The sequence below is a fragment of the Symphodus melops genome (assembly GCF_947650265.1).
Source record: "Symphodus melops genome assembly, chromosome: 9".
NCBI lineage: Eukaryota > Metazoa > Chordata > Actinopteri > Labriformes > Labridae > Symphodus > Symphodus melops.
Window position 1 is genome coordinate 2,773,474 of NC_136699.1, and position 16,736 is coordinate 2,790,209.

Here is a 16,736-nt window from a genome sequence, read left to right on the forward strand (position 1 = left end):
ACACACACACACACACACACACACACACAATTACACAAAGAACGAGTGTGTTGCATGCTTCACTTTTCTACGCCAGCATTGTTTTAAATGATAACTGCTTTCCTGGTTGAGCATTGAAGGATTCAATCACCATGACAACTGAGAAAACCCGACTCCTGATGAAGGCTGTGCGGTTTGGCTTCGAGCTCTGAGAAAGCCTGCAAGAAGTGAACCTTGAGAAGGCAAGTACACACACCTGCCTTTGAAAGCATTGAGGATTAGGGCCCCTGACATGGAGGTTATTATGAGTTGTAACCCAATGTTTACACCGCCTCTGACCTCACCTGTCTGTATGCTGAGCTGCACTGTGTCTGTGTGAGGAGGTGAGCTCGGGGAGAGTAAATCTGCAGCAGACATACTTAGAAAGCTAATCTCCTTACAAACCTGGAGACTGAGATGAGCTTCAGCTCAGTTGTAGGGGGGGAAAAGGAAGTGGTCTCGAGACAGGACAACAGTAGAGTAGTACTTGGAAAGAATCCAGGCGGTGAGACAGACTGAGGACAGATAGATAGATAGATAGATAGATAGATAGATAGATAGATAATATTCTGAAATGCCTTCTTTGGTTTGATTGGTATAAAGCCTGTTCACACAAACACAAAACTCCTGAATGTTTAACCACAAATGATTTTTTCACACTCACTTAAAGTGTACTTTTTCCTGCCAGCCCCCTGGTGAAATTTCGGCAAGAGGTAAGTGTGAAATATTTAAGACAATCCACTGCAAGGCCGCTTGAGGGAGCAATGACGTATATATCAGTTTCGATCTACTTGCATGTTATGAATCTACTTGAAACTCTTTTCTTCCTGCCAGTAGGGGCAGGCTGTCCTGGAAATGTGTGTGTGAGTGCTTGTGTGAACATTTCTGAAGAAAGTCCTCCAGCAAGTTACACCATATCCTTCAGTGTATGACAATGTGCTTAAAGTCCCTTCTGCCCGTTTGCAGGTCTGCTGAGTGTGTGTGATCAGTGCAGTGAGGTGCACACAGTCAGCGATCAAAGACCTCCAAACAGGAGTCCCCCTTGTCTCCAGGATCCAGGGTCCACAGACCAGGTATGCTCCAGTACGAGGACAAGGATGTCATTGTGCAAAGAGACAGAAGCAGAGCCCACCTGCTCACTGCTCACCCAATCGGATCAGCTCCTCTGGGCTGCACCTCAGGTATCCTGTGACTGTCGTCAGGGGCAGAAGGGCCCAACGGTCAGGTAGACACAGAGCACCTGTTGGCAGAACAGATGGGAAGTTAGAGACGGGACTATTTTTTTTTTTCATTCAAACAAGCAAGTGACTAAGTCTTTGTTTTAAAGTCTACTGCATCAAACTACACAGCAAAATCATGACTGGAAAGTGTCCCCCTTCATCCACTACTTTATAATTAGTTTGCATCAATGAAGACCAGTAATACTATGTGTTTCTTTGTATGGACCTGATTCATTGTTCTTTAGTCCATTAGTCAGAGGAGAGATACTCTAATCCTCAAAGATACTGAGTCTGTGATAAAACAATCAAGAGGAGTCATATCCTCACATGACACAAGTTAAAATCAATATGTGTTTTTTTGTTCTATAATTAACCTAACTGATTAATTTATCTCACGAGGAAGGATCTGTCAGTCAGCTTATCTTGAGGTCTCCAACTCTCCACACACACAGAGCATAATTCCAGATACAAAGACCATCATTACTTAAAGTAAAGACATGAAATAGCCGCAGAAACCAGCAAATATTTGTCAAAATCAGAAATATATTTTATTTGCCTGCCTCCAAGTTGTTGTTTTTTATAAATCATACCTTCAGAGCATCATATGAGATTTTCCACACCTCAGAGATCGAACCATTTTTAAAAATACAATATGCAATGTGTGATTGTACATGGCTTATAATGTGTATGATGCAGATAATGTTTGACTGATGCACTGAGGGACCACACTGACGTCATAACGGGCATTTAATTTGATAAGTGTGACGTGTTTATACAATGTTTTAAACTGAGTTTTATTGTGATTTAAGAACATAAGAGGAGCTTTTTTTCACCAAATCTCAACACTGTAACCACATTCTGTTCTTAGTTATAGTCCTCCTCTGTTTCCCCCTTTAGGATCTGTGTCAGTCTGAATGTGATTCAACTGACTACAAAAGACTGTTTTTAGACCCACGAGACACAACAGAGAAGATGTTCCTCCTCTCTAAACTCCTCCCTCCTCTCCCCGGCAGGAGGAGCGCTTCCCTCTGGACCAGTCCTCCCTCTGTAGATGTGACGGAGACGCGCACTCTCTCCCCTCCCGCTCCCGTGACGCAGCGCCTCCCCGTGCGCACAGATGCTGGAGTGGAAGCGACAGGCGCGCTCATCTCTGTGGGACTGATCGCGTTGTGGAGCGGAGACGGAGGAGACAGGATCACCAGGTTTTGCGTCCGTCCGGAGCCTCTTAACGCGAGGAACGATGCTCAAAACGAGACTCTCCGCTGGCAGCAGGACTTAAAAAGCTGCGGTCCATTAATCTGGACACTTTAAATCGACTCACCGCTCTTCCCCGTTTGATACGGAAGATACGAATCCAGGCGGTCATCTTCCAGCTATCTTTGGCTCGGGAATTTCTCCCCCAGTCTGAAGGCCAGTTAATCAATCAAGCACAATGTGGATGAGTGGGATCCTCCTGCTGCTGTGGGTGCTTCAGGCGTCCGGTGAACTCCAACAAGAGACGGAGCCGCGGAGACTCCCACCCCCGGAAAAGTTGGATTTCGGTTATGTGCCTGCGGGAGTTTACGAGACACTGGCCCATTACGAACCGGGACCGATAGGTATCCTGTTCCACCTGGTGCACGGATTTCTGTATGTGGTGCAACCCAACGCGTTCCCAGAAGGTAAGCGTCCCAAACCTCTCTCTCAAAGTCACATAAATGAGATTCACGGGCTCGTAAATAGAGTGCGATATCGTGGGCAGGCAATTGGGAATTGTCACTTTTAGAAGCTGGTCTGAATGTTGTAATAATTGGCTTCATGATGGACTTATTGGTGTCAGAAATCAGTGATATTACTGGGCCTACACTCAGTTGGCATGCGCAAAAAAAAAAACTCCGCATGCAAACACATTAGTTCCCATGAATGAACGTGAATCAGCAGCTGCTATTTGAACGGATGTTCTCCTGCTCCTCTTCAGTCTTTCTCTGCGTGAAAATGTGTCCACACGTTGGAGTGGTTGTCCATCCGTGCGTCAGTGCCGCGCGCGCACAACTGAAGGCGCTCATGAAGGTGATGTTTCTGCCTGCGGGGCACTTTGAGTCCACATAATGACAGCTAATGAACCTCTTGCTGACAACATAACGTGCTCAGCTCTACACGCATAGGTTGTTGTTTTTTTTTCTTTGCCTGAGAGAGTGATCTTTATTTGGGCACCCAGAAAGCCTGAGCGCGCTTGGATGTAGTACGTGTAATACAATTAGAGCTGACTGCTTAACACAGAAAAAAAGTGTGTGTGTGTTTAAGTGGGTCGTGGATGGTCAAAAAGATGCAACACCCCACCATGCGTCACAGTCTGAGCGCGCGCTACGTTGGAACATTTTGCAGATTAGCAGCTCTCTGAGTCACCTTGTTAATTGGGTAATCCCATAAGCCAGTGCACCATATGTTGTTGGCCTTTGAGATTCAAGTTTGTCACCAGCACTTGGGGGCTCATGTCCTAATCTTATGGAGCAGCAGACCACTGCTCAGTGAAGTTGTTAGTTCACCCATGGGTGCACCCACCCAATGATGCAGGACGCAGAATGGAAATCATGTGGAAATTGTTGGTTCGTTCACAATAGTTCGGCTGCAGACAACGCTTGCACACACAGTTTTGACATTCCTTTGATTAGAGAGCTGCAGGGAATTCATTATTAGTTTTGGGTTCACCAGAATTTGGACGGCGTGTAAGCAAAGGCCATTTGTGTATTAATAGCAGCAGTGCGTGTGTGGATATTTAACACGATGAAGTCAGTGATCTGTCAGGTCTGTTTTTACGAAAACAGGCTGGTTCACAGCAAAACCTTTGGGAGAGCTTGTCATCTCTGCAACAGCATGTCACAGGAACTGCCTTTGCACTGATGCCGAGTTGCAAAACACAACTTGTAGTTGCATTTAAAATGTAAAAGACGAGGGAAGAAAAGGATCTGCAAGTAGTTTCCTCTCCAGTGGTTTGTGACTGGAGGTGGTGCAGATGTCAGAGTGGAGCTCTGTGCAGGCTGAGTGGACCAGGTTTTATCTTATCTTCGGCCTATACGAACACTCACTGTGGAGCAGACATGTAGGATTTAACACAGTTTCTATACAGACTTTTACATTTATGAATTCTAAAGATTTATCACAGAACAAAAAGTATCAGAGGAAAAAACCTATAAAAGATGTAAATATATCTAATAAGTTGATCAAATATCGTACACTTGTTTTGTACACTCAGTCTGAACAGATGACGAGGGAAGTTTGAAAATGTCAGAAGAGAAACAAATTTTGACTAAACCGTCCAAAAAGCAAAAGGACTTAAACACATTATAAAATAAATGAAGTAATGTCACAAAAACTGCTCAAATTTGAGTTGATGAGTCTATTTTTACAACTGTGGTTCAGTTGGTAGAGTCAGTTGTCCGTCAATGGAAGGTTGAGGGTTCGATCCCCAGCTCCTGCAGCCACACGTCCGACGTGTCCTTAGGCACGACGCTTAACCCCTAAATTGCTCACGCTGCGTCATCTGCAGCGAATGAATGTGCGTGGATGAGTTACCTCTGATGGTCACCTGCTGTGTTCAAGCACTTTGAGCAGTCAAAAGAAAAGCGCTACACGAGATCACGTCCATTTACCGTATTCCTCCTCTTCGTACGCCGTGCGTCCATTAAACCACCTGTTCAAAGTGGTTTTTTTCGTACTTCTTCAGACTGAAGCAAAAAAAAACGTTTTAGACAGATTTGTCGTTTAGTCTGCAAACCGGCAGGAAGTGATGAGAGATTCTGTTACTCGGCCTTTAAACCTGTTTCCTGAAGCTCCTCTCTCAGCGGCGTGCGTATAAAGTGGATCATCAGACGGCGTCACATTAAAACTTCCTGGATGCATAAAGGAAAATATAGTTGTATAGTTTGAATTCAATCAACAGTCACTGTTGACCGGAGAAACGGCTCTGCCTGTGAGGTTTCTTTGTAACGAGCATCTTTCAATCATCACGCCTTCTACAGGCAGCGCGTGACATTTTACAGCGATTTTATAATCTCATCAATGTTTAAAGCCGTCGGCTGACACCTCGCTTCTCTGTTTCAAACGCGCCGTGAGCTTGTAGGAGGTGTTTTTTAGCAGAGAATCAACACACGTCTATCACCGACACCTACACTAAGTAAATGTTCTGTGACATATTCCCTCGAACATTTCAGCTCGGCGCCGCAGCGAGAAAGCCTCACCTCAACCTCCCTCACACCTACACGCACTCTGCAACACACAGCTGCAACATGCCAACACACAGGCTGCACAAGCTGCTTTCATGAGTGCTGTTCATGTCTCTGCGTCATGATGGCTCCATGTCAGACATGTCAGGACAATACTGGAGAAATGGTAAAAAAACGTTTTCTGGGAGTCATCGCCTCACGATTCGATTTATCAAACGATTCTCGATGAATCACGATGCGTGTTGTTCTCACTTTTGGATACATGGTTAATTTTCACCCATCAATACACAATCAATCAGGTTAATTTAAACCCTTTTTATTCAAAATCTTTGTATCATGGATTTTGTTTTCTGTTCTCCAGAATCTTTAGCTGATAGTGGGATTCTGTCAAACTGCACATGGCATATATTTTTCTTTAGCAGATTCTGGAGCTTTCTCTGCAACTTTCTGCATCATGTCTCACCTCATGGAGACCCTCGCACCCCCTCTTGGTTCCCCCCTCTGTGAAGTGCATGTGCCAACCAGACGAGGAGGATTTCAGGAGCCGTCCACCTGAACGTCTCTTGACATTTTCAGCTTGTGCGTTTGTGAAAAAAGGCTTCTATTCTTTTAATTAATCTTGCTGTAAGTCAGCCGTCACTGGAGAACAGACGTGCATTAGGCTCCTTTCTGCAGTTGTGTCATTATCATTTCACGCCTGTGGATGAGCTCGACTGGGGAGATGATGAAGGCAGTCGGTGTCGTGCAGCAGATCCCAGTTGGAAAGTGTTTTCTCATTAACGTCTGGATTCCCGCCCCTTAAGACACCACGCCTAGGTGGATTTCAGATAAGACAGGACTGCAGGAAGTCTGGCGCCTATTCAAGAGAGGTTACAGTTGCCAGGGAAACCCATCTGCAGCTATCATGGCCGGTGTGTTTTTGTTCACCTCGCTGACACCAGTGTGATGTGAGGTCAAACACCGAAGTAAAATATGCAAGCTATAGACTCATGCAGCTCAGGTAATGTTTATTAAACAGTCATCAAAAGGCAGTTCAGTTTATCAGCAGAGAGGCGTAAAGGGACTCGGTGAAGGACGCGCAGACATGAAAGATACCGAACGGGAAAACTTCAAAAGATTTTGAACCAAGGACGAAGCAGAGATCGAAGTTCTCCGTGACGTGCATGAAAGATTTACTTGATTTTCAAAGGAGCAGACATACAGGTTCAATACTCTTCATGGTGAATTAAAGGTTTTAAAGTTATATGCTGATGAAAAATATCAAGTCAACAAGTGTTAAAGCTTTCAATGCAAAATGTTAATTCTGTATTTGGACTTTGACTTCTCTTAGTTTTGATACTAAACTGAAGTATCGTCTTGTTTTTCTCTCATCTTTGTGACCACTTAGCTGAGATTTGACACCTGACAGGCACAAAGTTAACAAACGAACAACTTAAAAATAGAATTATTTAAGCATAATCATCAAGTTTTTCAGGTTCCAGCAAATGAATTATTTGACTTGTTTCTTTTGGCTTAAATTCAAACATCCGCTCAGTCGCAGCTGAACAAAGGGGACGTCTGACCTGCGAGTCTGCCGAGGCCTGCAGCAGGAAACGCATGCTTGAATTCATCCGTAGTTTAGACTTCAACAAAGTTTAGACCTCAACAAAGGTGAATAGGACAGAAAAGTAAATGCAGACACAATACCTTTAAAGCTCCCACATTGTTTTTTTATTACAAAGTCAAAGGCTTGTAAAGATCTTTGTATTTTAAACACTTCCAGGTTTTCTCTCCGACTCGACCGATGTTAAACTTAAACCTGATCGGAGACTGAACTTTGGAGGCTTCCTGAAGCCAAACACGAGCATTATTTTGCAGATATGTAAGGTTTCATTATTTCACTTACACCCTCTGTTTGACTTAAAAGCAGATAAAGTCTTCAAAGGTTCATCTTAAAATCACTAAACAACCAAAAGTAAAAATCTGACGTGTGGACAGCTCATTCAGAGTGTGTGTGGTCGAGGGCTTGTTGCGACAGGCGTTGTTATTCTGCAGTTTAGATTTAAAATGGTTAAAGAGAGTGTCTTTCAGCTGCTGGGTCAGGACCCGAGCTTCATGACAGCAAGCATATGCTCTGCTGAAGTGTCCTTGAGCAACATACTGAGTGCCTGTCTGTGGCTGACCTTGCACTTTCACATCTCTGTGGAGGAGGCTGCAGACTGCACGACAGATCTTGGAGTTGGGGGGGGGGGGGGTTGATGCTGTGTCAGTGGAAATAGTGTGTGTGTGTGTGTGTGTGTGTGTGTGTGTGTGTGTGTGTTTCTGGCCACTTGCAGACATTCTTCCTCGTTGGATATTTCTTGAGCAGCGGGCACATCTGTGGAGACTCTCATTAAATGCTGTGATCAACTCCCAGAAGGGTTTTAAATTTGCAATCATAATGTTTGGCAGATCTGAGTCATTTCCCTGTTCCTGATATAAAAAACAAGAAGATGCATCAGTGGCATGCAGAGTCATGTGTGCTGGAATGATGAGCTGGTGTCTGATGGGGCTATTTTCATCACGGTCAGACGCCTTTTACTTCAAAAGCAAATATCTGACGGAGTGGTGTAAATGGAGCACAAATCACCTTCAGTGGTTTCTGCAGAACACGTTGAAATATCGAGACCAGCAAGAAGAGAGCATCAGCTTTCAGTTTTAAAAAGTACCGTTAGCATGTTTTAAAAATTCATACCAGCTCCTCGCACCAACCCTACTGGGCTTATATGGGAACATTTTGCAGAATCTGGTGTTCTTGTTGGTGCAGTGAGAGCTCGGTTGCCCTGGATGTGTGAGGGTCAAAGGTCACACAGACTCAACGGTGCACACAGATTCACTGAAATCAGTTTGATGACAGCTCGTCTCTGATGGCTCTGTCAGTTCCAGGGAACTCTTAACAGCTGATTCAAACAAAACAACTGCATACGTGTTTGCCCTTCTATGAGCTGCTGTTACTTCATTCTGAAAACGAATGATTGTGTTAATAAAAATCCTACACTGACTTGAGGTGGAGTATTCATACCTGAGTGACTGTAACAACAATACAAAAATGTTTTATTTATTCCTTGATGCAATCTCTCAAAAACTTGGTATTGCCCGTCATATCTTTGAACGCTCTTTAATCTTGCCGATTGAACCAGCAGACGCCTGAGAGGAACGTACGGGTCGACCTGCAGATTTAAAGGTGCAATTTGACTTTTTATTGAACCCAAGATCTCTTTCACAAAGGTCACAATCAGCAGTCCACGTCATCATAAATAGCACATGATTAAAAAAACAGTTTACAGACAATAAGTTAAGAGAAAACAGCAATTGCAGCGTGCAGGTTGGTTCTCAGATAAAGTGCTTTGTCGTGATGACGGACTCCAGACACTGTCTGATTGTTGTTCGTTTTTTTGTCCTCTAAGATTGAGCTGAAGGCTGTGCGCTGAGGAGAGTTTGCATGAAGCGTTTGTGCGCTGCTCTGTTTCTTCTGAATGTTGTTGTTAATATGGGATTGTTTATTTCCTGATAAGACACGGGAGAAGGAGGACGTACATGACACGATCCGTACGAGGCAAGAATAAGAAGAATATCACAAGTTGAACGATTTTCAACTTGAGCCCGCCTTCAATCTCTCAAGAGGATTTAGTGATATTTAATATATTACATTCTTTGAATGATGTGGATTGGCATCAATAACAGGAATTAACAAGAATATTATGATGAGGTCAGTCGTATTTTGAGGGCGGCTTGTGACCGTGAAACAAAGAACTTTCAGTGTCACTCTTGTGAGACGCCACAATACTCCCAGCTATCACTTTACAAAGTATTGTATGGAGGTATTTATCATCTGAAAGGCTAATGCTGTGTGCTGCCGGATGATGTTGCAGTGACAGGTGACACAGACTCTGTGGTTTGGATAACACCAGTTGATGATTCATTAAAAGAGACGTGTAGTTCTTATATCTGACTCATTTATTCGAGCTGTATTATCTTAAGACTAAGATACGTCCAGGGTTAGCTAACATAAATAAGAAATGTTTAGTTTCTTCTATATGATTGAAAAACACTTCTCCTCTAATCACGACAGAAAGAACCGGGTCATGTTGCTGCTTTTGGATTCTTCTGTGAGATTGGATCGCAGCCCTCGAGCCCTCAAACATGACCTTAATATTTTAAACTGTTCCCTTCTTCCATCTGTTCCACAACAAAGGTCAGATATGATGCGACAGGATTCAATATGATGACATTACCCAACATAAAGCATCCCAAGGGTTAATTATTATTTCACTCATTAACATAAATATAATGCATGTAGCATGATCTGAAACTAAAGAAACAACCATGCAGAGAAAGATAAAGAGCTAAAGGAAATCTATGTTTGCATAAGTCGGGTCAAACTGTAGCAGCAGCGTCTGCATGAGGAAAGCATGTCTAAGGTTCCTGTGCAGTGTTTTGGTGCTGTCACACATGGTCATGTCAGCGCTGACAGTGACGGCCCGAAGCAGCAGGACGCTCCAGGACATACACTGCCACAGTCTAACTCGCCTCCAACATAATGCCAGCTGATCACCAGAGGCAATGTGTCGGTGCAGCACAAAGCCCGGGACGGCGACGCAGGTGAAAACGTGGACGACCGACACGCTCTGCACATCTTTCTGCCATTATTTACACATATTCCATCAGTGGATTAATGCCTGTGTGTTCGCAGACTTACTCACACCTATTAGGCATTTCTTTTTTTTTATCACACATTCGAAGCGAGCTTGTTAAAAAAAAAAAAGGGACAAAATGTATTTCTTATCCAAAGGCTGCAGTCTGAATTGCATGCTCCAATAATCTACTTATCATTCAAACAGCTGCAAACGTTCACACTGTTGGCCTTAACTTGTTTTCTGCTTGGAATTGTAGAGATGAGAAACTCAACAAATACAGCCTTTGCGTTTAGCTGCGGGATAATCTTGTGAAATTTGATGAACCTCAAAACGAGATGAATTTGTGCTATGCTCTGAAAGTTAGAAAGGTTGCATCTCGTCAGGAGAATAACACGGTGCAGGCGACTCTGATTTACTAAACACAGAAGAAAAAGGAACTCACAGGAGCGTGTCCAGACGACACACACACACACACACACACACACACACACGTTTGTTTTACCCTTTCTAGCCTCACTTATAATGTGTGCTTGTGAAGAACACAGCAACATATCTTCTAAACTTGATTCTTTAGGGACTCAACAACAAAGATGTGCAAAGTGCTTAGAAATTTGCACGTTTATGTGATGTTTCACTTTACTACTAAAAATACATTTATAGGCAATTAAGTCCAGTTGCACGTTAGACACTGTGCATGAGTTTTTTCCTTTATTGAATTAGCAAAGTATTTATTTACAACTAAAAGTACTGAAATTATCCTGTTTTATAAAAACAGCCACAAAAGTTTATTTTAAGTCCCGCCTCTAAAGGGCAAATAGCCAATCACATATTAGGATTTTGGGACGGCCAACCAGATTTCAACGGGGACCCATGCCAAGCCTGGCCTTTAACGTTTTATTTTTTATTTCTTCAGAGACGACCACACCTACAGTATATGGTGAATTAGACTTCAGGATGATTCATGTTAAATGAGCGAATTCCAGGTGACATTGATTGTCTTTATATTCCTTAAATATAAACGTTCAAGTAAGCCCATCTAAACTTTGTGAACCCTGCTGTGAGCAGAAACAGCCTGGGGATTCATGTTTATTGCAATAAAAATGCTGAAATACTTTTTATATTATGGACTGTGACACAAACAAACATCTAACAATGAGACCGAGGGCGATAGAAATCTACTGATGGGATGTTTATTGCTATTTTCAGACATTATTGGGGATTAAAATGAATCATTTCTCGCAGCAATATCCTTCAATGTGCGCCCTCCTTTGTAACAATAATCTCTGCTTTTGTCACATAAATCGTACAGGGGAGGATCAGAATCATGTCATTAGCTTTTTAACTTTCTCCATTCATGTTTTTCTCCTGACAAACGTCATGCTGCTTTAAGGCGGTAGATATTAAAGGAGAGGAGCACGTTTCATTTCCCCCTGCGATGCGTCACATGCCGGCTTCGTTTTGGTTTAAGCTGCCGCTGCTCCGGCTTTGTGAGGGGAGATCACGCTGAATAATCAGAACACAAAACCAAACGTCGAACAGCGCTCGCAGTTCCTCGTCTGCAGCCGGCGTCCTGTGGAACGATATCAAAATAGCCTTTAGCTACATGTTGCTACTCATGAAATCTGGGATTAGTCTTTGTGAAGGCTCAGCCAGGCAGGAGAGGAGAGGTGCACGGTCGGAAACAAGCGACATCAATCCAGTAGGATCATTCAGTTATTTGAATACGTGACAAATATCCAAACTGAAATGTGATGTTTGTTCTGCGTCAAGACTAAGAAGCTGTCAATGACTGAGAAATCCCAAACCACATGGAGCACAGATGACACATTTTAATTTGAAAAATATACATTTCAAATGTTAAAGAAGCTGACTTATCTGAGGAGGCGCAGCTAAAGAGAAAAGGCAGCTGTGTGAAAGTTAATGTAGGGGACAAACATTTGAAGATTTCACTGCTAAGACTCTGCCAGCTCTCACCTTTGACCTTTGATCACTTCAGCTGTGACACATGGGGAAAAATATGAAGCGTTTACAAGATATTTAACTCAGTCATAAACTCTTTCTAAAGCCCTGGTGTTTGTGTGTGAATGTGACAACGCTTGTTTAAAGGGTGACTTGGTGACTTGGCACTGATGGCGTGCTGAGTAATGAGACAATGAAAGAGTCAGAGGTCGGATCTTTGTCACAGCAGAGCTTGTGTCAAATGCCGGGCGTCATATTCTGTCAGTAAGAAGAGACTCAGCTCTCTGACGCTGCGTTCAGAAACAACGTGTGCTAAAAACATCCTCCGGAAGATTATCGTGCTGTAGCCTTTATGTCGTAACCATCAAAGGCCGACAAACCACAAACTGAGTGTTCATGCTCGTGTAGAAGATGCCCGTTTGTATGACGTCGACCTCGTTTTAAGACGAACACGCCTTATCCTCGGTCTATAGGGAACTACACTACCCACAATCCTGGAGTGTCACGCGTGATATCCGTGATCAGCGGTGCGCTCGGCTAACTCGAAGCGATTACAACATTGTTGAGCTGCTGTTCATGCAGTTTATAGATTCAACAACACAAACTACAACTCTCGCATTAACAGTATAACCACGGCTAACGTTACGCTCAAGAAGAAGCGCTGTCATTCACAATGCATTGTGGGATGGGTAGTTCCTGGAGGCTGTAAAAAAAAAAAAAATGTGCACATTGTATCTTTGCAAGGCTACAAAAGTGTCTGAAAAACAAACATGTTTCATGTTTCTATGCCTGTTGAAAGTTTACGACCACTTGTTTCTAACAAGAATCTTCAAATGAATTTCCGCCAACGTGGCAGACGCCGATTGCTTTCTTGCTTTTTTTTTTTAATTTATTTTTATGGTGTGCTTTCTGTTTCCCCTCTTAAAGCACATTTTTCCTTTCAAAGAGAAGCCGAGATGAGCCTTGTTACAGACACAAAGACCCCCACGTTCTGGCAGCTTAATTTGCTTTCAAATAATCTTTTGTGTATTTATCTTGTCAGCGCAGAAGTTAGGAGGTGTTTGGTTGCTTCTGAAGGAACTTCAAATGAGTCGCGCTTCAAAGAGACGCTGTTAAACTGAGCGGAGCTTCTTTCACTGACACAGCTTTGGTTCAGTTTGGAGACAATGCAAACTGTTGAATTCAAGCATCGCTGCGTGACTCCATCACAACGGAGTCGCCTGGTGCATTTCCAACACTTGACTATAAAAGGCCATTCATTGTGTCGTGGAGTCTCAGAGCTGGAGGGTGTTCTTATGGTATACGAAGAGGGGAAAGTAGATCAGTAGAGTGAACGAGCAGCTCCTGAATCCTGAGCAGAAAGTGATGCATCTCATTTAGAAAGCTCTCTTCGACAGGGCCTGGCATATTAGCAGACTGAGTAAGAGAAGATAAGAGCCATGGCATTAAGATAAGTTGAATGTTTGAGACGTTTCAAGGTAATATTATAATGCCACCATCAGCTTAAGCTCGCAGCTATCTGGCAGAGCAGGTGAGAGAGTCAGACGGAGTGAAAGCACGGGGGAGAGACGGAAATATAAAGATCGCTGGAGCAAGAAAGGCTGTGGAAGATATCCGCTTATTAACCAATAAAGATATGAGGAAAACGAATAAATAGAGTTGGAGTAAGAGCTGTCAGTTCCCCGGATGCTGTCTCATTCTGGGGCTTCATATTTGGGTCAGGCCGGGGAAGTCGAGCAGGAGAGGAGAGAGGCGAGGCGAGCGGCTAAGTCCGACTGAATGGAGGACAAGTCATGCATCCGCTGTCCCCGCGTTGTTACGCTTCACCGGTGGAATGCAATTGTTCTCGCTATGAGTCGACGTGAGTGAGTCGTAAATGCAGATGTGTGTTGATAAGAGTTCAACCTGCCAACGCTGCAGACCGCGACCGCTCTACAGACTTCCTGTTCAGTGTTTCCTTTAGCCTGGGCACCACTCATCACAGCGCTTCACCAGTCATTTGTAGTCATTGCTCAGCAGTCCAGAGACCGTTCTCCTCGGCTTGAAGTATCATGGACATGGCAGCATAACAGCTCAGGGAGGCTTGTCTGGCCTGTAATGAACCACTTGGAGACAAACTGGCTGTCAAGTACGCTCTAAGAAGAGAGGCAGTATTGACTGTACAGTGTGTGTTTTACCATCAATCAATCTCGACCAGCTGTGGCCTGCGAGAACTCTGAACCCCTGTTTCAAAAAAGAATTACTCTGCTTTTGGACCCGCTAAACACTGCGCCAATAAATCAAAAAGATATCCTCCAAAATCATACATTTTCACATATCAACATTTTTCTATATTAACTTTGTCAACAATCAATCTTTCTTTTAATCTTTGTAAAACACCAATACAGGTAAAAGACAGGTAAAAGCAGGTAAAAGACCTTCCTGTTTGTTCTATTAGACATTAATCCACCATGAGAACACAGCGACATTTAATAACAACAGTGACAAAAAGGTTTTTTCCTCAGATAAAGGGACACAATTTCTCATGTTAACCGTCTGCAGGTCGATGCATGTCTACTCTGACTTGTCTGCACTTTCTGCCTGTCTCTTTCACCTTTGCAGGGCAGCCCTGCTTCTATTAGCTGACGTAATCTGGGACCCGGTTTACCTGGCCCAGACTGCAGAGCCAATCCTCTTGGCCGTCCGTCACAGCAGCAGACACACCGACCAAACTGTGCTGTGGACCGCTTGTCCCTTTGTCCCTGAACTCTTCAAAACTACTTAGCCTTCAGGTTAGAATAGCTGCCATGCAGCCTGGAGGTCACGGCTCAGTCTAAAAGGTCTTCAGTGTTTAGCTGTGTGCAAGTTACTGAATATGAGAACACGAGTTACAGTTTGTTGTTACTACGATCAAAAAGTAACTGCATTAAAAGTAACTACCGTAAATTCCGTACTATTGAGCGCACCTGGATATAAGCCGCACCGGCTAAAAATAAGTAAATAAATGTATTTGTACATATATAAGCCGCACTTGATTATAAGCCGCAGGTGTCCACGCTATAACAAGAGCTATTTACACAGACGTAGGCTACCGGTAACATCCGCAAATACTGTAGCGTCCGTACGGACGTTAAAGGACGACGAGAGCGTTCAAATAATAACTTTTAATAACCCGATCACTGTCGGCCGTGACCACGCCGTTTACAGCGGAGAACAAAACCATAACTTGCCGTAACAATCCAACTCTCTCCCCCAGCGTTCTCTCATACTGCCACTCAACACGTTCTCGCTGGTGCATTCACTGACTCTCCACATAATCGGAATTATGAACACATTATCAACTACTGACTTTACAACATGAACCGTTACAATACGAAGCCTAGCCGACGGTGTCTGTAACACGGCTGATGAAAAAGATGACCGTAATATATTTCACAAGAAAAAGTCCATCCATTCACTGCCTCAGAATGACTTCATTACTCACTTCCTCAGTCTCTGTTGTCGCCGTCAGTGTCATCTTAACGTGCAGCAGCTCTGTTAGCTTCTTTGACAGCCAGGTCGATCGCCTTTAACTTGAAAGCTACATCATATGCATTTCTCTGTGTGTTTTCCATGATGAGGGTGCGTGCATGAAGCGCAAAATGACTGATATTAAGATCCGACGTGACGAAGTCAAATGTTTTTGCGGCAGAAGCTCATTGTCCCCCATAAAAAATCCATGCATTAGCCGCACCGGAGTAGAAGCCGCAGTGCTCGAAGTGTGAGAAAAAAGTAGCGGCTTATAGTCCGGAATTTACGGTAGATACTTGGGGATGTCACTTCAGAGTTTCTGTTTAGCTTTAATAAAACATCTTTATTTAGCGTTGCTATGGCAACGTGAGAGGAAACAACTTTCACATTAGAGCCATTTTCAGTGTTTCAGTATGAACTTGAGGTTTTTGATGAATCAGTTCTCTGAAGGCGACAGATTTATGAAGCATGTCGTCAACAACAGACCTGTCTATCAGTCTGTTTGGTCCTGGCTAACGGGTAATGGAGCTTACCCTATACCAGCCTTGTCTGCTTGGATGGAGTGTGTCCTCTTCGGTCTGTCGAGCTAACGCTAGCTGCACCGAGCTCTTCTGTGTTTGCAGCATTGGGCTCATGTTATTTAGCTCTTAGTGTCTCGTGGGATTAGAAAGACTGTTGTTTGGCAGCTTTCCATCTTGCACACACACTCGAGCAGGGTTTTATTACGTCGGCATTGCAAAGGCAGAAAAATCACACCTGAGTGATCATCCGTCTGTGTGTGTGTCTCCCAGGATGCTACTGTGCCGATCAGTTAGCACAACTTTAAAGGAGACACGTTATAAGAAAAACGACTTTGACAGAATTTTCCATCCTGGATGAATAAAGTATGTAAATAAAACAGTAGTGTTGTTACAGTAATTCGCAGCACAGGTGCTTAGTTGGGGAAATGGGCTTGAAAGCTTCTGAAATTTCTGGATTTCTAATTTTGAATTACACCCGTTGAAATTGAAACAAATAAACGGGAACACTGTTCCTGCTGAATCATCTTCAGTTCTGTCTCTGCCTTCACATATTTCTGCACCGTAGCTTCAGGCTCTTCTCAGAAAACTGCACAGCATGTTGTCTGCGTGGATTCTTCTCAATCATTCAGGAGACAAAGACATCAAAACACTCATCTCCGGCTCTGCTGCCTG

The 16,736-nt window shown here is 43.5% G+C and overlaps 1 protein-coding gene across 1 annotated transcript in view; it reads left to right on the forward strand.

Moving 5' to 3' along the window:
* Window positions 1-63: 63 nt before the first annotated feature.
* Window positions 64-16,736, forward strand: part of prom1a (prominin 1a) — a 69,577-nt gene continuing 52,904 nt past the window's right edge. Inside the window, exon 1 of the mRNA XM_079351536.1 lies at window positions 64-2,899. Coding sequence (XP_079207662.1) covers window positions 2,671-2,899 — 229 coding nt within the window. The 5' untranslated portion in view covers window positions 64-2,670. The remainder of the gene's footprint in view (window positions 2,900-16,736) is intronic.